The 21,905-nt window shown below is 52.0% G+C and overlaps 1 protein-coding gene, 1 long non-coding RNA gene and 1 pseudogene across 5 annotated transcripts; 1 reads left to right on the top strand and 2 right to left on the bottom strand.

Annotated features, from left to right (window-relative positions):
• The first annotated feature begins 1,164 nt into the window (after nucleotides 1–1,164).
• Nucleotides 1,165–5,588, top strand: LOC145532713 (cardiotrophin-1 pseudogene; annotated as a pseudogene). 3 transcript variants are annotated; one of them, XR_014073480.1, is made up of 4 exons: nucleotides 1,165–1,372; nucleotides 2,335–2,497; nucleotides 3,805–3,966; nucleotides 4,641–5,588. The product of XR_014073480.1 is annotated as a cardiotrophin-1 pseudogene, transcript variant X3 (transcript). The 3 variants fall into 3 exon arrangements; XR_014073478.1 differs by lacking the exons at nucleotides 1,165–1,372; nucleotides 2,335–2,497 and adding an exon at nucleotides 2,997–3,144; XR_014073479.1 differs by lacking the exons at nucleotides 1,165–1,372; nucleotides 2,335–2,497 and adding an exon at nucleotides 2,997–3,144 and having other exon boundaries at nucleotides 3,780–3,966.
• Nucleotides 5,555–9,748, bottom strand: LOC145532348 (cardiotrophin-2-like). The gene is made up of 2 exons (XM_081557143.1): nucleotides 9,551–9,748; nucleotides 5,555–6,906 (listed from the first exon to the last, which is right to left on the bottom strand). The coding sequence occupies exons 1-2, from the start codon at nucleotides 9,746–9,748 to the stop codon at nucleotides 6,439–6,441; spliced, it is 666 nt and encodes a 221-aa protein (XP_081413269.1). The 3' UTR covers nucleotides 5,555–6,438.
• A 3,632-nt stretch (nucleotides 9,749–13,380) lies between these two features.
• LOC145532035 (uncharacterized) lies at nucleotides 13,381–15,053 on the bottom strand. Its single transcript, XR_014072926.1, has 2 exons — nucleotides 15,003–15,053; nucleotides 13,381–13,754 (listed from the first exon to the last, which is right to left on the bottom strand). It is a non-coding gene; the product is annotated as an uncharacterized LOC145532035 (long non-coding RNA).
• Nucleotides 15,054–21,905: the final 6,852 nt, after the last annotated feature.

Genomic DNA, 21,905 nt, shown 5'->3' with positions numbered 1-21,905 from the left:
CATAATTTTACATTCCTTTCTATACTTTATTTCATTTATTTGTGTATTATTTATTTTTGGCTGTGCTGGGTCTTTATTGCTGCATGCAGGCTTTCTCCAGTTGTGGCACGGGCTACTCTTTGTTGGGGTGGGCAGGCTTCTCGTTGGGGTAGCTTCTTTTGGTAAGGGAGCACAGGCTCTAGGTGCCTGGGCTCGGAAGTTCTGGCCCACTGGCTTTGTTTCTCTGCATTATGTGGGATCTTCCCAGACCAGGGTTCAGGCCTGGGTCTCTTGCATTAGCAGGCGAATTCCTTACCACTAGACAGACCGCCAGAGAAGCTCTGAATCCTAGCTTTAGCACTCATTCATTCCTAGTTTCCTCGTCTATAACATGAGATCATAAACAGGATTCTTACCAGGATCAAATGAGATGCTGAAAGCACATGAGACAGGGAGCCTTCATAAAGTTGATATCTAGAGGAAGAGTCAAACGACTCTCATCTGGGAATTACACACATGAAGGCTTCTTTGGGACACAAACCTGAAAGATGAATATTTAACGGTGCAGCGGTGAGAAGGGTGGAAGGGAAGAACCTAATAGGTAGAGGGACTGGCTCCAGAAAAATCCCTGGGAATCACGCAAGCCCAAACTAAAGCAGTGAGGCCAAAGAGGAAACAATCTTCTGGAAGTCAAGGATTTCCTAAATACACTGTGAGCTAGAAGGAGCCTCTCAGTGCATCCTGAGGCCAGTCCCTGCACACTTAGGACTTCACATCACACCAGCCAGCCTGCGCTGGATTCCCTGCCAGAAAAACTACACTCACCATATCGTCCGCAGGGCCCTCGAACTCTCTCCTCTCAAACACAGAAGAAAGGGGGAAGCACAGGGGTCAAGAGTGAATAGTTTTGCAGGCAGAGGAGCAAGATTAAAAAGGCAGGGTGAGAAGGTACAGTGGTAGGAAGCAGGCCCGTTTGCCTTGCCAGCTGAGGTGTCTAGCGGGGGGTGGGGGGGGTGCGGTGTGAGGTCGGGGGTGCCTCCAAGACTGGTTGGGCAATTTGCAGAGCCCACAACTTCACCTTGAGGAATCGGATCAGGTTGTTGGACCTCAGTCAAACGGAGAATGGGCGCCCCCTAGGAGCAGTAATCGGTAGTGGACAACGAAAGACACAGATGAGGGGCGGAGGAGGGCGGGGTGTGGCTCAAGATGGGGTAGACTGCCTGGCACAGCTTTCTTCTCCCAGGAGCTAACTCCTTCTGGCATGACGGACACTCGGGATCCCAAAACAGCAGGGCTGGAAGGGTCCTCGAGAAAGGAACTACCAACACGTGCCCTGTGTCAGGCCCTGAAGGTGGGCATTTTCGCGAACATTGTCTTAACACTCTGCTTCGAGGTAGGTATCTTTATCCCCATTTTTCAGATGAGAAAAATCAAGTTTTGGTGACTTTCCAAGGAGGGGTGGGGATTTCGTATGACTCCAGAGCCTTTTCCGTGGCGCTCTCCCGACGTGGAAGCTACCGATTCTCTGAGGTTTGGGGGAACAAGCATCAGGTGTGAGGCGCCAAAGCTTTCCGAGGGACAACAGCGTCACACTACTTTCGGCAAGAACCGCGCCTCCCTTGTCGCCACGATACTGATTACTGTTGCCTTCCTTGAAGAGCCTTCCCCTGAAAGATGAAGTCCTCGCCACACGGGGAGGCGGATATTACAGATTCCTGACTCTCTCGGACGTCTTTTCTCCCTCACCCGCATTGATCCCCACTGGCGACAGAAATTCTTCCCCTCCACTAGCGAGTGAAGGCATGAGAGTACATTTCCCGGTAGGTGGTCAGAAGCGGGTGGCGAGGAGAGAAGGAAAGAGACTCTCCGTTTCCGTCCGTTCTCAATTTGGACTGTCGGTGGTGATGCACATTTCAACAGCCCACGTCCTTTCTCTGTTGAGCTACGGAGGGGACTAGGTCCCCCAGGAGGCACTGGCGCAGAGGCTGTGCTAGGCCGCCACGTTTCTTGTAGTCCTTTCTCCTGTTTCCACAGGGAGTAGCCTTAGCGCATGAAATACAAGTCCCAGGTCACCTGGGGCCCTGGGCAGTGGGGACAGGGAAGGAGCCAGTTAAAGGGCCGGGGGCGCTGGTGAGAGGCGGGGCGGGGTGGGACGAGGGGGGCTGGGACTGGGAGCCCCGGACTGAGTGGGGCCCGGGCAGAAGCTGTGCACCCTGCGCCCGAGGAGCCCCCGTTGGCCTGGGGGGAGTGAGGAACTGAGCCCCCTAGAGCAGGACCTCCCCCTGGAAGGGCCGCGCCGCAGCCTGTGGGAGGGCCTCGCCCCCGGCGCTCCCCATCGGCACTCGCCTCTGTTAGGGCCTCAGCTGGAGGGAGGGGCCGAGCGCCCTCGTGGGGCTGTGGACCCCAACGTTCTGAGCGTTCCGCGCCCCGCGCCCCCCGACCCCCCCCCGCCGCCGATGGCCGCCGACCCACCGGGAGCTGCTGAGAAGGGAGAGGTGGCTCCCGGGACTCGTGTGAGGTGGGTTCATGCGGCTCGTCCTCACCCCCAGACCTGGGCAGCTCCCAGTCCCATTCATCCTCAGCACGGCCTCACGCTCTCTTTGCTCCAAACTCCTCATCTCCAGCCCTCTTTCCTGTTACCTCTCGACCCTGGGGAACTGTCCTTCCTTCCTAGACCCTGCTTCCCCTTGCAGACCCCCATCCCCGCCTGTCCTTGCAGCCCTCCAAGGCCCCTCCCCTGGAGCGCTGGAGGGCTCCTTTCCCCCCATGGATGGGTCTGGAATGGGGGAAGCTGGGAGAAGACTCTGGATATGCAGAGACCCTTCAGGCCTGCTGAATCTGTGTGGGATCTTGGAGGATCTGGTTTGCCTGGGAAGGGGAGCCCAAGGGATTCCAGACAATTAGGGATGGAAAGCAGCTTGGGAAACTGGGAGGCGAGGGGTGGTGCCCATGAGCCCATCTTGAGTTCCATGGAGACGTCAGGCTGGATTCTAGAATCGCAGGGAATGTGGGAGATTGTGCAGGTCAACGTGAGAGACCCATAAGGAGGCTGTCTTGGAGCAGAGGGAGCTCTGTGGCGAACAGAGTTGAAATTTGGGGTCATAGAGCGGTTCTGAAAGAGCATCTCAAAGAAAGTCTCTGAGCGCTGGGAAGTTGGGCAGCCCGGTGGGTCTTCAGGGGTTAGATTGGGTGAGCAGGTTGCCATTGAATCTGAGGAGGACATCTAGGCTTTAGGGGAAGAGGCGTTGGGTGTTAGTAGCTTCTGAGAGAAAAGAGAGAGGTCTGGAGTTGGCAATCAGGAATCTGTGGGGATCGGGGAGGTCCATGTGGGGTGTCTCAGCTTGGGGCGAGCCGGGGATGGAGCACATCTGGAGAACAGGGGAAGAGTTGGGACCTGTCTCAGGTGACTCCACAGACAAAGAGCCCCTGGTTTTCCCAGGAGCTTCGCTGTGGGGATGTCCGTGGAAAGGCCCTTGTGCCTGTCGGTGTCCCTTGTCGTCCTCCCTGGGTCAGGCGCGGGAGTATGGAAGAAGTGTTAGAGTAGGAGTGAGGTCAGGAAGCTAGTTCTCATGGCTCCCAGAGGAGCCAGGTGAGCTGCTTCAGGAAGAGGGTGGCCTGGCCTAGAGGGAGGGAGGTTCCCCTGAGCCTCCGCAGGAGGAGCACCTCCTTGTTCCTTGTCTCCCTGGGTAGGAAGTCAAGCTCTGGCTGTGTAGGAGTGGGGGGAAAGCTGCGAAGAGTCTCGCTGGCCAGGGTACCCGTGGGCCCCCCCCGGACCGGACCTTGTCACCCTGCACCCACAGTCGTTCCCATTGCTGATGCCCCCAGTGTCGTGGAGCGGCCGGGGGCCGAGGGCCGAAACGCGTCACCCGCCGCTGCCACGGCTGTGTGCGAAATGAGTGTGGGGACTGCCATTTCTGCCAAGATATGAAGAAGTTCGGGGGTCCTGGGCGCATGGAGCAATCGTGCCTGCTGCGGCAGTGCACTGCCGTGAGTTCTGCCCCCTCTGCAGGGGGGCACCCTTCCCCAGCTGACCTCAGCACCTATCTGGGGGGCTGGGGGTGACTCCCTTGAGGGTCATGTAAAGTTGCCATAGGTTCACTCCTTCATTCACTGGCTGGTTCACATATCCGCCAGGCCCATTCTGTCCTCAGCTTCAAGCTGGGGCCAATGCTAGGGTTCACAGAAGAATCCCTCCCACTCCCTACCTTCAGGCTTTTCCCAACTTTCAGAGGCAGAGACCCACAGAAAGCTCGGGCCCCCTTGGATCCCCTCCCCAGAGCCAGGAATGGGTCTTTGCCTTCTTTGGCCTCCTTTTCACCTGTGAGAGTGGTCTCGGATTTGAAGCTAGTCTTACCCACTGTGTGACCTTGAGCAAATCCCTATGACCCTCAAGGGATCTCCTCCCTGAAATGTTTCCTTTGCTGAGTTGTAAAGGTCAAGCAGCACGGATAAGAATGTACCTGCTGCCAGGCGCAGCATACAGTAGGTATCCAAGAACCATGGGGTTGTGCCCGCCTTCCTCATCCTTAGTGCTCCCCAGGGCTCCCGAGAGTGGTCCTTTCCCAGTAGCCGTAGGACCAGCTGCATCCTGTGTTCCCCTGTGCCACCCCCTCCCTTTTCCCTGCAGTCACCCTTTCCTGGTTGGTCTCTTTGCCCCACAGCCCCTCCGCTGCTGGACGTCGTTCGCCACCTCCAGGTCAAGGTGAAGCCACGCGCGCGGCACCTTGGCAGGCGCATGGAGGACACGGCACGCCAGTCCGGGGTCTGGGCGCCTCGGTCGGTGGAGGCCGTGCTGGCCGCGCTGGGGGCCGAGAGCCACGGGCCCCGGCACGAACCTGCGGCCGCCACCGCTACTGCCTGCGCGGCCGTCTTCCTGGCCAAGGTGCTGGGCTTCCGTGTGTGCAGCCTCTACCTTGAGTGGGTGAGCCGCAATGAGGCTGACCTGGGCCAGCTGGCGCCCAGGGGCCCGGCCTGAGCGCCGGGCGGGTGGCCCAGCTCGTGGTCCCCTCCCTGGCCGTCTGCATCTCTCCCCATCTCTGTCAGCGTTTCTGTGTCCTCTGACTGTTTCTGTCTCTCTGTTTTCTTTGTACGCTTCTCCATGTCTTTTTCTCACTGGGTCCTTCCTGTCTCCCTCTAGGACTTCCCGCATCTGTCATGTCCTTGCTTCCCCCGATTTTTCTCCATCGCTCGGGTCTGCCTCTCTGAGCATCTCTTTGTCTTCCTGTCTCTTGTTTCCTCTTGGCCCCCTCTGAGCCTGTTATCTCCACCTCATCTCAAGGAAGGGACACCTGTCACTCTGTTTGCCTCTGTCCTTCTGTCTGTCGTTTCCTGGCCAGGAACATGCCTGTTGGCCCTGTGGTGGAAGGGCTCCTCCAGACACATTTCAGCCACCTTGCCCCAGGGTCACTCCACCTGTTGCCCTCCCCGTTCCCCATCCCACCCCTTGTGGCCCTGCACCCTCTCCCTTTGATGCCCTCCACCCCTTCCTCTCCCTCTGCCCTAATCCTACACCTTCCCTTCTCCTCAAGTCAGGTTTATGGAGAGCAGAAAAAAAAACTGATGAGAATAAATTAAGTTTTTTGAAATAAAATGTTTAAAAATAAAAAAAACCATTGAATTTACCAGGATATATAGTCGTTGAAAATGGGGAGACACATTTAAGGAGAATAAGATCCTTGGGGTATGGCCTGGTCTCTGCTGCCATCGGCAAAGCCACACTATAAATAGTAGGTTCAGGAGAGCCCTGGGCCAGGGATGCCATCTGTCATCCCGAAGTGGATGTGTCCTGAGCAAGAAACAGATGTGACTCGAGTCCTTAGCTTTTCAAGAGTCAGACATCCATTGAACAGGAAGTGAAGCACCTTAAGACGGGAAGTTGGAGCAGTGGCCACAGTCAGAGAGGTAGTCTAGAGGAGGAAATGAACTCCAGGCAAAAGAGAGGACTCGTTGCTCAGAACGTCCATATTTTCATACAGGAAGTGAGGTAGATAGACACAAGATGGCAGCCCTTGGACCTCCCCTAAATGACAGAAAGGGGACCAACTGTACTCCCCCTGTAGACTGGGAAGTGAAAAGTGTTAGTCACTCAGTCACGTCCGACTCTTTGTGACCCCATGGACTGTAAGTGAAGCCTCTTCAAAGAGGTATTTCTTTCCACCCAGGAACTGAGCAACCAGTCCCACTGGAATGGGAATTCATGAGATGCTATGCATGGAGTCCCACCCAGATCTGGAAGGGAGGCCACAGGACCTGGGCAGGAAGGCCAAGGCATAAGGGCTAGAGGCCTGGTCCCCAGGAAATGTTCCAAATATGTGGTACACAAGCCCTGCCTGCTAGACAACATGTGTCTCCTTTCTAGCCAAGAAGCAAGGCAGAAAAGAATCCCTTGTGAAGAAAAAAGGAAAGGATCATCTGTGAAAGGGAAAAGGTTGCAGCCTCTAAGAGGAAGTCCCACCTCCTCTATTGAGAGTATTTGGCCTTGAGCGCACCCAAGAAAGTCACAGCTCGGTCTATCCAAAAGCCGTAGTCCCGGATTATCACATACCCTCGCAACTTCTTATGGAAGGCCGACTCCCCCAAGGGGACAAAACCGAGGGGGTCTGCTTCGGGGGTGAGCGGGCCAAGGCCAGGTATGATGGCAGCTATGATGGCAGCCAAGTTGCCCGCTAGGCCTTTGGCCTTGAGTCTTGCTTCCCCAAGCTGATTGAGCACGATGGAATTATCAGGGCTCATGTCACGCTGGTCATCCTCCACAAGCTGGAGGTGCTGGCTGAAGGACCAGAAGACCTCCTTGGTGATGCTCAGACGTACTCGATCTTCCAGTTTTTCCCAGATCCCGTAGGGCATTTCCGTTGGAGGGAGGGTTCTGAGCGTGAGTCCGGGGACTGAGAAGCCGGGATCACTAAAGGGGCTGCCTTGGTGCTGGAGCTGCATGAGAGACAGAGACAGATGAGAGGGAGGGGACCCAAATGCTGCCCTAGGGTGCCCCTGAATTCACATCTGCCTTCCAGGAGACTGGCCTCTTCCTAGAGGGAGTCTCCATTCCCTGCCTCTCAGAGATTGGATGAAATGTTCTAGCCCAGAGCCCCAGTTCTGTTAGGCTTCAATTCAGCCTTCTCCACATACAAGTTTTGCAACATTGATTCGCAGCTTCAGTAATTCCCACATGGCCCTGTAATGGTGAAGATGACAAGATGTAACAGATATAAAGCACTTCGCACTTGGCATACGATGAGGGCGTTAATATCATTCACTAATGACATATTTATATTAATATCATGAACACTATGATTATGTTACTTACTACAGTATTTTCAAGCTAAATATATTATGGACAATGTGGTTAAAGCCGTATTTCCTTTTTATTCACATTCTTCAGTGGTTAATATTTGTTCATTTGTAAATAATCATTAATATCCAATTATTAATACTGAACTATAATATTATGTAGTTAATGCCTTCTCCATTAAATTTCTCACCTCCACAAACCTAGATCCACAGAATTTCAGTGCACACCAATACATTCTGTAATTGACAGATCACCTAGTCCTACATCCCCATTTTACCAATGGGGAAACTCGGGGTCCTCAAAGCTACCCACAGGGTGGTGGCAGATATGAGACTAGAAATTAGAGGAAGGGACTTCCCTGGTGAATCAGTGGTTAAGAATCTGCCCGCTAAAGCAGGGGACATGGGTTACATGCATGCTCCAGAAAGATCCCCGATGCCTTGGGGCAACTAAGCCTGGGGACCACAACTCCTGAGCCCTCAATCCCAGAGCCCATGCTTCCTGACAATAGAAGCCACCGCAATGAGAAGCCAAAGTACCGCAAAGAAGAGTAGCCCCCGCTCGCTACAATTACAGAAAGCCTGTGCACAGCAGCAAGGACCCAGCAGAGCCAACAAGAAAGAAACTAGATTTGAAAAAAGAGACTAGGTTAGGTAACTTCACATGGACCTAGAATATAGGGCAGTGGAAGACTCACAAAGTCCAGGGCCTCCAGGGGCCAGGTAGATCAGGTCACCTGGAGAAGAAGCAGATGGGGAGGGGGTGGGGCACGGTGACTGGAGGCCACAGGACCCCTGTGCCTGGTTTGGACGGGTTTTCATATTCAGCATTTGAACAAGCATCGCCTGCCCTAAACAAAACTTCTGTGGGTCAGACCCAGCCAGCAGGCTGCTGCTTTGAACTTCCAGACAGTTTTGTGACCTCAGGAGAAGGATTCCCCCTCCAAAGCTCAGTTTCCTGGGCTTTCCCTCATGGTCCAGTGGTTAAGACTCTGCCCTCCAATGCAGGCAATGTGGGTGCAATCCCTGGTTGAAGAGCTAAGATCTCACTTGCCTCGCAGCCCAAAAACCCAAAGGATAAAACAGAAGCAGTATGGTACCAAACTCAATAAGGACTTTTACAAATGGTCCACGTCACAAAATCAAGAAGAGGGCTTCCCTGGTGGCTTTGTGGAGAATCCTGCTGCCAATGCAGGAGACATGGGTTCCTGATCCAGGAAGATCCCCCATGTCCTAGATCAGCTAAGCCCGTGCGCCACAACTACTGAGCCTCTGCTCTAGAGCCAGGGAGTCGCAACTGCTGAGCCCACAGGGCACAAGTACCGAAGCCTGCGAGGCCTAGAGCCTGCGCTCAGCGACAAGGCAAGCCACCGCAATGAGAAGCCTGCACACCACAACTAGAGAATAGCCACCCCTCACTCAGACTAGAGATGGGCCCCGTGCTCAGTCACTTCAGTCGCGTGCGACTCTCTGCAACCCCATGGACCATGGCCCTCCAGGCTTCTCCGTCCATGGGATTCTCCAGGCAAGAATACTGGAGTGGGTTGCCATTTCCTTCTCCAGTGATAAAGTATGAAGTGAGGGAAGCGAGGGAAGTGAGGGAAGTGACGTCGCTCAGTCTTGTCCGACACTTTCGGACCCCGTGGACTGTAGCCTAACAGGCTCCTCCGTCCATGGGATTTTCCAGGCAAGAGTACTGGAATAGGTTGCCATTTCCTTCTCCAAAACTAGAGAAGAGCTCAAACTGAATAACAAAGATCCAGCACAGCCAAAAATAAATGAAACTATAGAAATATAAAAATTTTTTAAAATCTAAAGAAGCCTCCTCAGATTTCTTATCTGTAAAAATAGGTCAAAATTCTACCTCTTAGAGCTATCTGAGGAGCCAGTAAGATAACGAGGCTGAATCTCCCAGCATGGCATAGGCTCAAGAAGGCACACGGCAGGAGGTGATTATGGAAAGACTCATGAGCCTGTAAAAAACTTCCCTCTAGGTGCTTCCTTTGAATCTTCTAACACTCTTGAGAGGTCAGCCAAGGCACGGTCACCGTCTCATTTGGCAGATGAGGAAGCTAAGACAGGGAGAGAAGGAATGACCTGCCCAAGGTCACCCAGGCATCAGTGACATCATTCCTGTGGGTGTGTCTCTAGCTGGCAGAGCCCCTGGACCCCAGGACCCATGGAGGAACCTTCTTGCAGCCTTGTTCTACCTCCCTTCCCCAGGGCTGGGCCAGGAGGGTGAGAGCCTCCTCCCCTCACCCCCTGCTCATGCCCTGTCACTCACATAAGTCGGCATCAGGGTTGAAGTATGGATCTGCATGTAGAGCGCCAGGTTAAAGGCTTGATTGATGGACTCAGCTGTGGAGACGGGGGCTCCCAAACTGAGAGGTGGCAGCAGCAGGGCCAGCAGGCAGAAGGGGGCTGGCAGGAAGAAATCAGAGGTCAGCACCAAGTCCCTGACCTCACCTGCTGATTCACTCATTCATCATAAGAGCCCCTCCTATGGATCCAACCCTTGTGGCTTACAGCGATATTGTGTGTGCAACTCAGGGCAGAGTCACCCTGTAAGCAGCTTATTTCTAGCCCAGAATATTCCCCTGGGATTTCTCCGATGGTGCAGTGGCTAAAGACTCCGAGCTCCCAAGGCAGGAGGCCCCGGGTTCAATCCCTGGTCAGGGAACTAATCCCACATGCCACAACTGAGAATTTCCATGTGGCAATGACTAAGAACCCGCCCAGCCAAATAAGATAATTTTGGATTGTTTTACTTTTAGATGCAATTTTATATAAATAAATGTTAAAAAGAAAAAATTCCCCTGACCTCCAGACCCATGTATTCAACTTCCCACGTGACGTTTTCCCTTGGATGTTAATAAGCATCTCAAGTCAAAATATCCACTGCTCAGCTCTAGCTGCCCTGTTCCCCTCCTTCCCTGGTCTTCCCCATCTCAGAAAAGTGCATGTCCACTCTTCCGGGTGCTCACGTCAAAATCATGGCGTCCTCTTGGACGCTTCCTTTTCTCCTTCTCCCTATGTTCAACCCACACTAAATCCTGTTGGCTGTGTCCTTAAAAGGTGGCCACGAGGTCTGTGGGTTTTTGTGTTTGTTTTTGGTCACACTGTGACGCTTGCAGGATCTCAGCTCTCTGAGCAGGGATTGAACCTGGGCAGTGAAAGCCCCAGAATCCTAACCACCAAACCACCAGGGAACTCCCTAGGTCTGTGTTTCTGCATCCGAGCACTTATGACAAGTATACCTAGAATCTGTGAAAGCTTATTGAGCTATATACTTGGGACTTGTGCACATTTCCCTGTACCTATTTGCTATTTTCAAGGAAAAGTTTTAGAACATGTGGATTTTCCTGACGGGTCAGTGGTAACATTCCAACTGCCAATGCAGGAGACACATGTTTGATCCCTGGTCTGGGAAGATCCCACACACCATGGAGCAACCATTAACCCCTTGCACAACTACTGAGCCTGTGCCCTAGAGTCCGGGAGAAACAACTATTGAAGCCTGTGCGCCGAGAGCCTGCAGCAAGTGAAAGCGCTGCAATGAAAAGTCCACGTACCTCAGCTCGAGAGTATCCCCCACTCACTGCCACTAGAGAAAGCTGGAGCACAGCGACGAAGACCCGGCACTGCCATAAATGAACAAAAGATGTATCTAGAAGCTATTTCTCTCCCTGCTGCTGTCTCTGCCTCCACTCTTTTCTCCCTCTGCCACCTGGAAGCTCTTCAAGTCCAGCTAGATCCCTCTTTGTCCAAATCTACCCATGGCTACCACCTAAGACAGTGACTATTAAAGTCCTCACTGTAGGCTACAAGGCCTGGCCCCTCTTTTCTGAAGCCTCCCCTTCTCAGACTTTGCCCTTGCTGGGCCCTGCCAGGACCACCTTCCAAAACCACCCAGGGCTTCTCCTGCTGATTCTTCAGGACTGAACTCAAAAGCCCCACTGGGGACGTCCCTGGTGGTCCAAGGCCCAAGAATCTGCACTGCAAATGCACGGCGCTCAGGTTCTATCCCTGGTCAGGGAACTAGATCCCACCTGCAACAACTAAGACATGGCATAGCCAAATTCAAAAAAAGACAACTTAAGGTCACCAGCAGTGACGGAGATGAGAGGCAGACCAGGATGGCGTCCTTAGATTCCCTGTCTCCATTCCTGATCTCCCAGAAGTTCAGAATTTAAGGGAAGGCCTGAGGTGAAGCCCTGTCCATTCATTCATTCAACAAACTTGGATCACTGTATTCAAATTCTATCACATCTGTGTGGGTGCCCAGTCGTGTCCGACTCTGTGCGACCCCATGGACTGTATCCCACCAGGCTCCTCTGTCCATGGAATTCTCCAGGCAAGAATATTGGAGTGGGTTGCCATTCCTTCTCCAGGGGTTCTTCCCGACCCAGGGAGCGAACCCATGTCTCATTCTACATTGGCAGGCAGATTCTTTCCCACGAGCGCTCCCTGGGAAGTCACACTGGCATGATAATTTACTTATGATCACATGTCCTGTCTGTCTGCAGAAAGAAATCTCATTTTTTGTCCGTTTCTTTACTGCCGTGTCCCCAGTGCTTGGGTTTCCCTGACAGCTCAGTGGTAAAGAATGTCCCTGCCAATGCGGGAAACGTGGGTTTGATCCCTGAATGGGAAAGTTCACCTGGAGAAGGAAATGGCAACCCACTCCACTATTCTTGTCTGGGAATACCATGGACAGAGGGCCCTGGAGGTCTACAATCCATGGGGTCACAAAAGAGTTGGACACGAGTTAGCAACTAAACAGCAACGATAACCCCCATACTTAGACCACTGTGAGTGTGTGCTTAGTCACGTCAGTTGTGTCCAACTCTTTGCTGCCCCGTGGACTCTAGCCCACCAGGAGCCTCTGTTCATGAGATTCTCCAGGCAGGATTCCTGGAGTGGGTTGCCAAGCCCTCCTCCAGGGGATCTTTCCAAATCACAGATCAAACCCAGGTCTCTTAAGTTTCCTGCATTGCAGGCAGGTTCTTTACCACTAGCACCACCTGGGAAGCCCACTTAGACTACTACCTAGCACCTAATAGGCACTCCAGAAGTCTGTCTGGAATGAATGAATGATGAATGAAGTCTTCTGGGTGTAAGGCTTTGGAGGTTCCCAGCAGATGCAAGAGCAGCCAGGTACGTGAGTCAGATGGGCCAGAGGGCCCAGGGGGTACCCCCTCCCTCCTGGTCTCAGGACCCTCGCGCCCTGTCTCCCTCACTCACCCAACAGATGATAACTCATGGTCTCTCCTGGATCCTTCCTCTCTGCAGTCTCTCGGTGGTTCTGCGACACCTGTCCTCCTGCCCCTCAGGTGGCTATATACTTGGGTCTGAGCCCTCGGGCCACCCATGTGGGAGGGAAAGTCATACCTTGCAGGATGTGGGGGGAGGTGCAGAAGGCCCTGAGGCAGGGGACAGCTGAGGAAGGGGGCATTGAGGGGACACCCTATTTCCCTGCTGCTGCTGCTGCTAAGTGCTTCAGTCATGTCTGACTCTGTGCGACCCCATAGACGGCAGCCCACCAGGCTCCCTGGCCCTGGAATTCTCCAGGCAAAAACACTGGAGTGGGTTGCTATTTCCTTCTCCAATACATCCAAGTGAAAAGTGAAAGTGAAGTCGCTCAGTCGTGTCTGAGTCTTAGCGACCCCATGGACTACAGCCTACCAGGCTCCTCTGTCCATGGTTTTTTCCAGGCAAGAGTACTGGAGTCTGTTGGCATTGCCTTCTCCAATCCTAGTCTGCTACAGCCCCCCAAATCTGACCTTAAACTCTGGGTGCTGGGAGAAAGGGACCCAGGCGGGGAGGGGATTATCCGGGGGAGGAAAGGGTCGCCCTGCTCCCTGCCTTTCTGCACCTCCTGGGATCCAGTTTCTCGTGAGGAGGCGGCCCCTACTCCTCCCCACCAGGACCCAGGCATCAGGCCCTGGCTCTGGAGGAGTTTGGAAAAGGGACAGGGGGTTGGTGTGTAAGCAACATCACCCACACCCTTAGACACGGGAGCATGTGATACCGTGCAGGGCCCTGTGGGGCTCCTTGTCTCAAGGCCTTTGTGTCCTTCACTTCTTTTTATTGTTAAGAGTTTTTTTAAATTGATTTTTAATGTAATTTTATTTATTTATTTTTGTCTGTGCTGGACCTTGTGGCTGCGTGCGCTTTTTCTGCTGTTGCAGCGAGTGGGGACTTCTCTTCGTTGCAGGGCACAGGCTTCTCCTTGCGGTGGCTTCTCTTGTTCCTCTAGGGCACGGGCTCTACAGTCAGGGCTCAGTAGTTGTGGCACACAGACTTAGTCACTCTGAGGCATGTGGGATCTTCCCGGATGAAGAAGTGAACCCATGTGTCCCACATTGGCAAGTGGATTCTTTACCACTGAGCCACCAGGGACGCACCCACCCACCATCCATTTCACTCATACCTCAGGAAGCAGCCTCATTCAACCTCTGTGATGTTCCCTGAATTCCAATGGGCAGCTGTTCATTAGAGAAGAGAGGGATTGTAAAACCAGGGAGAAATAAAATCAAGAGCAGCCTTGGGGCAAGGTGCTGATTCCCGATCATGAGATACATTCAACAATATCTTTGAAGGATTTTGCAGGTACTGAAACCCCCTCCGGGTGGGAGAAGTTGTGGTATGCTGCCCTCAAACATGTAGACCCCAGACCAGTTGGACCTGAAGGTTGCACAGGTTAATTTCTAGCTGACACCACCAACGCATCAGGAAAATGATCACGAGCCGGTCACATCCCCTTTTACTAGAAAACTTCTCAGTAGCTTCCCCAGGGGGGACATGGTTTTGAGAGCAGGAGCCTGCTGTATCCTCCTTTGCCTGGCAAAGCAATAAAGCTCTCCTTTTCTCCCTTTCACCCCGATCTTTGTCTCTGAGGTTTGATCGGCACCAGTGCACAGAGAAGCTGAGCTTTGGGCATCACCATGTATATGTCTTGGGCTTCCCTGGTGGCTCAGACGGTAAAGAATCTGCCTCCAAGGTGGCAGACTCAGGTTCGATCCCTGGGTGGGGAAGATCCGCTGGAGAAGAGAAAGGCTACCCAGTCCAGTATTCTTGCCTGGAAATTCCATGGACAGAGGAGCCTGATGGGTTATACTCCATGGGGTCTCAGAGTCAGACATGACCGTGTGACAACACTATACTGTACTATATGCACAGGTTGGCACGTGGACCCACACCAGATGTGTGTATACACTTTCGTACGTTTTTACAGTCAAGGATGTATTGACTCTAGCCATGTGCTTGTCCCTGTTCCAGATAGAGCTGGGATAGAGCAGGGAACAAGTCAGACACAAATCCCTGCCCTTGTGGAGCTGACACTGTAGAGGACATGCCCACAACTGTGTTATACCACACAGCCTGCCAGGGAGCGCCAGACGCACGAGTGCACATGCATCCGCGCTTATGAACACACAGTCACATCCAGAGCCCCCACCATAAGGCAGGAGCTGCATCTGTTCATTCACTCAGCCATGCAGACCTTTAGTCAGCAGCTGTGGATGGAGCCCCTCTTGCGTGTTGGCGCTGGGGTGAATAATAAGGGTGAATAACAGTCCAGTGTTCCCCCAACAACCAACATGTGAGCTCATGAAAAAAATAATTTCCCAAAGCTACAAGGTGCTGAGAGGAAGCCAAAGCGGTTGATGTGCTTTACTGAGGGTAGAGGAGATTTAGATAAGGAGACTGAGGCCCAGAGAGGGGCAGCTACTTACCTGGAGTCACACAGCAAGGCCAAGACAGATCGCAGGCTGCTGCCCCCCAAGGTTGGGACTGAATCTAGGGTGTCACCAATCTGAAATGTGAGCTGAAGGAGGGAAGAGGTTGAGGGAAGAGATGTGCTCTGAGGTAGGAGATCCTGAATTGGGTCTTTGAGCCTGGGGGCTGTCAAGGCTGCCAGGGAGGGCCTGTGCTGGGCAGGCAGTGATGTCAGAGGATTAGACTAGGCCCGGTGAGTGGGTGCGCTGAGGCGTGGGCCAGGCCAGGAAGTGTAGGAGGAGGAGGAGGAAGAAGAGGAGCGCAGGAGGGGAGGAGGGAGCCAGACACGCGACCTCGTGCTATTGCCATGTGGGCAGCGCACGTGGGGCCGAGCCTCAGCCCAGAGGGCAGCCTCACCCTGACCCATCCCCACCATCTCCTGCTCCTCTTGGGGACTTCACTTTCTCTCTGGACCCTTCAGGGGCCCTTCACCACTGAAGTAATTCACCCCCATCCCAGGCCTAGTTCCATTTTTCCAAGGCATTTGTCTTGGCAGATGTCAGAAGCTCTGCCGCCTTGTCCTGCCCCGCCTCGAGGCCCACGTATCTCCATGTGTTTCAGTCTCACCGGAAGCTGATGCCTGGGAAATCCTAGCAATGTAAGAGTCAGCAGTCCCTGGGTAGGAAGATCCCCTGGAGGGGTGCATGGCAACGCATTCCAGTATTCTTGCCTGGAGAACTCCGTGGACAGTGGAGCCTGGGGGCTACAGTCCACGGGTACACAAAGAGTCAGACACGACTGCGCCACTTACACTTTCACTTTTCTTTCAGACTTGGGTCAAAATCCTACCTTTGTCCATCACTAGCTTAGGCAAGTTACTTAAACCTCTTCAAGCCTCGGTTTGTTTCCTCATCTGAAGACCAGACAAATTATCTTGGCGTCTTAGGGTCTCACTGACTTCACCCACCAAGAGCCTCGATCTCTGCTATGAGACACCCCCACCCCCGAGCACCTCAAGAGTTGCTGCAATGGTACATAATGCCTCCAGTTCAGTTCAGTCACTCAGTCGTGTCCGACTCTTTGCGACGCCATGGACTGTAGCACACCTGACTTCCCTGTCCATCACCAGCTCCCAAAGCTTGCTCAAATTCATGCCCATTGAGTTGGTGATGCCATCCAACCATCTCATCCTCTGTCATCCCCTTCTCCTCCTGCCCTCAATCTTGGCCTGCATCAGGATCTTTTCCAGTGAGTCAGTTCTTCCCATCAGGTGGCCAAAGTATTGGAGTTTCAGCTTTAGCATCAGTCCTTCCAATGAATATTCAGGACTGATTTGCTTTAGGTTTGACTGGTTCGAGCTCCTTGCCTCCAAAGTAATGCCTCCAACCAATGGCAAAAGCCTCAGTGTCCCACCATTCTCAGGCTTGGAGCCCAATTCCCACCAGCCACACTAATGCTAATGCCAAGCAGGGCCCTGTGGGACTGCAGGGCCCAGAGGCCTTTTTGTCCACCATTCCTTGTAGGCAGGCCTCTGGCCTCCATGACCTTCTTTGAGTTCAAAAGGACAGAGTAAGTAAGTAAGCGAAAATCACTCAGTCGTGTCCGACTCTTTTCCACGCCGTGGACTATACAGTCCATGGAATTCTCCAGGCCAGAATAGTGGAGTGGGTAGCCTTTCCCTTCTCTAGGGAATCTTCACAACCCAGGGATTGAAACAAGGCCTCCCACATTGTAGGAGGATTCTTTACCAGCTGAGCCACCAGGAAAGCCCAAGAATCCTGGAGTGGGTATCCTATCCTTTGTCCAGGGGATCTTCCCGACCTGGGAATTGAAACAGGGTCTCCTGCATTGCAGGCGGATTCTTTCCCAACTGAGCTAGGAGGGAAGCCCAAAGGGCAGAACAGTTGTTAATCAAAGGAGAAGCAGCACGTGAGGCAGAGGCTTATTAAGATGAGAGATAGACCTTCTAGGACCCTGCACACACCCTAATCTTGTCCCCATCCTACTGAAACTGCAGGAGAAAAAATACAAGACTGTTATTGCCTTGATCCTTATCACATACTCCTGCCTGACTATATACCCTTTCCCTATTCACCAGGGAGGGCGTGGGGCGCAGTTCTTGAGGCACTAGCCTACTGTGCCTGGCATAGTTATAAAGCCGTTCTGTTTTCTCCTCCATAACTCTGTCTCCATATTTCTGTTTGGCATTGGTGCACCGAGAGCCAAGATTTTGGCAACAATGTTCCTGAGAGATCTGTTCTGTCTGTCCTTCAGGAAGCTCAATCATGACCCTATGTCATCCAGCAGGATCCATCACGAGGCCCATTCAGAACAAATAAACAGGAATTCAAGCCAGAGCCTCTGACTCCAATATTAAGCCCAATCTCGTGTGAATCTTCACTCCTACCTCTCCAAGCAAAGAGAAAAACCAGTGCAAAGGCCCTGAGTTTGGGAGTATCCTTGGCAGGTTTCAGGGACAAACAAAGCTGCTAGACAGAGCAAAGAGATGGGTTGTTGGTGACATATGACAGGACCGAAAGAGCATGGGTCACCTTACCCCCTCCCACCACCTCCTTACCGTTCCCTGACTCCTCAGAGCCCTCAGGACAAAACCCCAAGTCTGTAGTCTGGCTTTTAAGGCCTTCAGTCCCAAGTCCCTGTGCAGCCTTGAACCTTACTTCTTGCTTTTCCCTACCTTCTGCATCACCCATGTGTCCTACTTTGCATGCCTGCTCAGCACTACCCTCTCTTGTGACTCTCCCTGCATAGAGAGTGAGCCTGCTCCTCCTTCACTTGACAATCCTTCTCATATTTTCACCTTCAGCTTGAGTTTCAGCTCTCAGGGAAGCTTTCTCCCTCTCCTCTGCCCCTTCAGCGCTCCCAGAGCCCCCAAGCTCCCCTCGTCCACTCACTGATCACCACGCACTGTCGTTCTCCATCTCTTGGTCTCTCTCTCCCCGTGACAGGAGGCAGGGTGTTCTCCATGGCCCCAGCAGCAGGCCACCCGAAAAGGAGACACCTCCATGAGTAATGGGAGAAGGAAGGCAGGAACATACTGGTTCCAACTGGGGGGCTCTGCAAAAGCAGGCCAAGGAGTCTGGTCTGCACCTGATCTCCGGGAATGCCTATGTCAGTGCCGTGTCTTGATAGAGTGATGGGCCAACCGAGCAGAGAGGGCATGGGGGCCCAAGGCAGGGACCATCAGAAGGAGCAGCACAGTCTACTCCATTCATTGAATCTGTGAGCCTTTGGAGCACTGTTACAGAGACTGGATGGGGAGGAACAAGTCCCAGTAGCATCCTGCCTTGCAGGAAGGCATGTCTTGTGGCTCAACTGTCTTCATCATCGTCATCTCTAATACTTTTTTTCCTTCCAGCTGTGCCACATGGCTTATGGAATTTTAGTTCTCTGACCAGGGATTGAACCTAGGTCCTTGGCAGTGAAAGCAGAGTCCTCATTACTGGACTGCCAGGGAAGTCCCATCACTAACATTAGGCACTGACTAATGGCCTGTTCTATGCTGTTTCCAAACGATAACGTGTCCTTTACAAAACCCCATGGAGTGGATAGCACTGTTTCCCCATTTCACAGATGAGGAAAACTGAGGCACAGCAAGGTTATGTGATTAGTTCTGGGTCACACAGCTAGAAGTTGAATTGGGTTCCAAAGTCAGAGCTCTTTACCTTTATCACCGTCTCCAGCCTCCAGCCTGAAACTTTCCAATCTGTGAGACTTTCCACAGTCCTTGCCCCCTGGGTTCTCCTCAGGAAACTGACAGGGGACTACATTTCACAAATGAGGTGCAGAGGAAGGAAATGAATCCCATTTTTTAGCCTCTATTATGTCACTGGTCACTTGATACATATATATTACCTCATTTAATCCTTGTAATGACCTTGGGAATAGGTCTTATGGGTATTGTTGCCACTTTTACAGATGAGGTTCAGTGACTTGTCAAGATCACACAGAATAAATTGTAGAGGCCTTGGACTCAGAACAGGCTCCGATCTCTGGCCTGGTCCCTGTCATCCCATAGTTGCTTTGGTGTCCCATTCAGAGGACACAGGGTTGGACACCACAGTGAGAATGGGAGGCACAGAGTCAGCACTGCTCTGTGTCTAGGTTCCAACCCAGTCCCAACCTGGTGCTTGGCACTCCCTGGAATCCAGCTAAGTTTAACCTCTACTTCCAGAGCAGCTCTGGGCTTGATGAGAAGGGCCAGAGGAAGTGGAAGAACATAGATGGGAAACTAGGGTGTCGACTTCAAAATGAGAAGAAAGTTGAAGTTTCCTGGTGGTCTAGTGGTTGGCGTTCTGGGCTTTCGTTACTGTGGCCCAGGTTCAGTCCCTGGTCAGGGAACTGAGATCCCATAAGTCACGAGGCTCAGACCAAGAAAAAAAAATCCCCCCACTTTGCATTATCCCCAGTGACCTCCTTGTGGAATTTGTGCTCACAGTCGCCCAACTTTAGGTCCTGTGAGTCTACAGAGTCTAATTCCTAGCTTGGAGAGGGACCTTTCTACCGGGCGACGCAGCCAGAATCCCATTAATTTTTGAGGTACATCTGCCACCTGGTCACTTGGGTCTCCTCCTGCCAATAGACCAGCAGGCAACAAAAGGACATGCCACACTGTTGCAGGAGGGGGACTCCTTCCAGGACCCAAGAGGGGGCTCTTGTCTAACATTCTGGAATGAGTTGTCCAAGGAGACACACGAGCTGACAAAGCAATAGACTGTATTGAGAAGGGGCACCCAGGTAGAGACCAGAAGTGAAAGAGAACCCAGGAGAACTGATTTGCCACGTGGCTTCCAGTCTCAGGTTGTATGGTGATGGAATTCGTTTCCAGATTTTCTTTGGCCATTCACTGTGATTCAGCATCCTTCCTGGTGGTGCACACATTGCTCAGCCAAGATGGATGCCAGTAAGAAGGATTCTGGGAGGTGGTAGAGCGCATGGCATCTCCTTCTGACCTTCCCTGAACTCTTCCGGTTGGTGGTGGCTTGTTAGTTCCATCTTCCTTTCTAGGACTTCCTACTGTGAAATAACTCACACAGATGGTTACTATGGTATCTGGCTAGGGTAGGCGCTTTCGGTCAGTGTGCTTCCCCTAACAATATGGATGTGCAGAGGGTAACAGACTATGGTCAGAAGAGGAAACAGCACCACCGCTATGTAATGGGGGACAGCAGGAATATGCTTAGCATTCAGGTGATCCATTGGAATATCTCCAGCTACCCATTCTGAGGGGTTTTTTTTTTCTCTTAACAATTGTATTTATTTATTATTATTTTATATTTTTGGCTGTACCAGGTCTTCATTGTGGTGTGGCGGCTTTCTCTAGTTTCAGAGAGCGAGGGCTATTTTCCTGTTGACGTTTGTGGGCTTTTAATCGCGCTGGCTTCTTTTGTTGCGGAGCACAGGCTCGAGTTGTACAGGGTTCAGTGGTGGCTGCACATGGACTCAGTAGTTGTGGCTCTCGGACTTAGGTGCTCCGAGGCATGTGAGATCTTCCAGGACCAGGGATCGAACTGCTGTCCCCTGCATTGCCAGCTAGATTCTTAACCACTAGACCCCCAGGGAAGCCCATATGTTAAACTTTATTTTTAAGTGAGCAAGTACCATTGTCACGGGCTCATAAAGCATGCTAACTAGGGACTCAGACCCTTGAGGAGTGAGGCCCAGGATCAATCCCCCAGACAAAGGGTAGAGACCAGCAGAACACTAGCTGAAGCCAGGAGCAGCAGGCAAGGGGTGGGCTAGAATGAGTGGATGTAGAGGAAAGAGGTGAGAGATAGCAGTTGTGTTTCTAGAACTAATCCTCCTTTCCTAAGTTTATCCAGAAATTATGATCAAGCAGAATCCTGGGGAAGTTGTACTGCCATGAAGAGAAATTACTAGGAGAAGCAAGTAGATCTGAACACTGCCAAAGTGGACTGTAGGACATTGTTGGTGCCCCACCTAGATTCTTTTGCCAACAGTACACCCATCCCCTTTTTACCCCACCTCTGGAGAACTGCCCAGCACCTCTCCTCCTGGAAGAATTTGGCCAGCGGTGAAATTAACTTGGTGGTACAATTTTGGCTCCAGAATTTCTCTAGATCAAATGTGGTCAGCTGAGACCACATTGTTGCTCAGCATTTTGTCACTGAAGTACCTTGATAACCCTATTCTCCTTCTGAGAACACTTCCCCAGTCACTTGATCCAGAATTTCCGTCTTGGACTACATCAAGCTCAAAAGCTTCTGCATACCAGCAGAAGCAACTAACAAAGTGAAAAGACAGCCTATGGAAAGGAAGGGAAAAGTTTGAAAATCATACATTAACGGGGATTAATATATAAAAATGTAAAGAATTTAGTCAGCCTAATAGGAACAGCAACAACAAAAAGACAAGAAAAATAAAATGAAAAGGAGGGGACTTCCCTGGTGGTACAGTGGATAAGAACCCGCCTGCCAGTGCAAGGGACTTGGGTTCAAACCCTAGGCCAGGAAGATTCCACGTGCTGAGGAGCAACTATGCTCTCACCGCCATAAATGAATAAACATTCACCGTGTAAAAAAGACAATAAGAATCATCTTATACAGATCAGAAAATTGAGTTTCTAAGAGCTGATGTTACACAATGCCCCAAAGCTAGAGATGATGCTGAAAGCTCAGCTTCTTTGTACACCAGTGCTGAATAAATTCTCAGAGACAGAGTTTTGGGTAAAGTAGGAAAGGAGCACCTTATTGCTTTGCCAGGCAAAGGGGGACACAGTGGGTTCATGCCCTCAAAACCATCTGTCCCCCATTTGGGGAAGAGAGTGAAAAGTTTTATAGCAATTGTTCAGAGAGGGCATGATCAACTCGTGACATGCTTCTTCTTTTCTTCTTTTATTGCTTTATGATATTGTATTAGCCACACATCAACAGCGTGAACAT

This window comes from Giraffa tippelskirchi, chromosome 13 (assembly GCF_054371585.1).
Source record: "Giraffa tippelskirchi isolate mGirTip1 chromosome 13, T2T-mGirTip1v1.2.pri, whole genome shotgun sequence".
In the NCBI taxonomy this organism is placed as follows: Eukaryota; Metazoa; Chordata; class Mammalia; order Artiodactyla; family Giraffidae; genus Giraffa; species Giraffa tippelskirchi.
The sequence above is the reverse complement of the archived record's forward strand: the minus strand, read 5'-3'. Positions and strand labels throughout refer to the sequence as shown.

Excerpts from the sequence above, each read along its gene's own strand:
- LOC145532348 (XM_081557143.1), bottom strand. The coding sequence starts at position 9,748 with ATGAGTGAATCAGCAGGTGAGGTCAGGGACTTGGTGCTGACCTCTGAT. Across the intron at positions 6,907-9,550 it reads CAACCCTGATGCCGACTTAT|CTCCAGCACCAAGGCAGCCC; the intron begins GTGAGTGACAGG and ends TCTCTCATGCAG.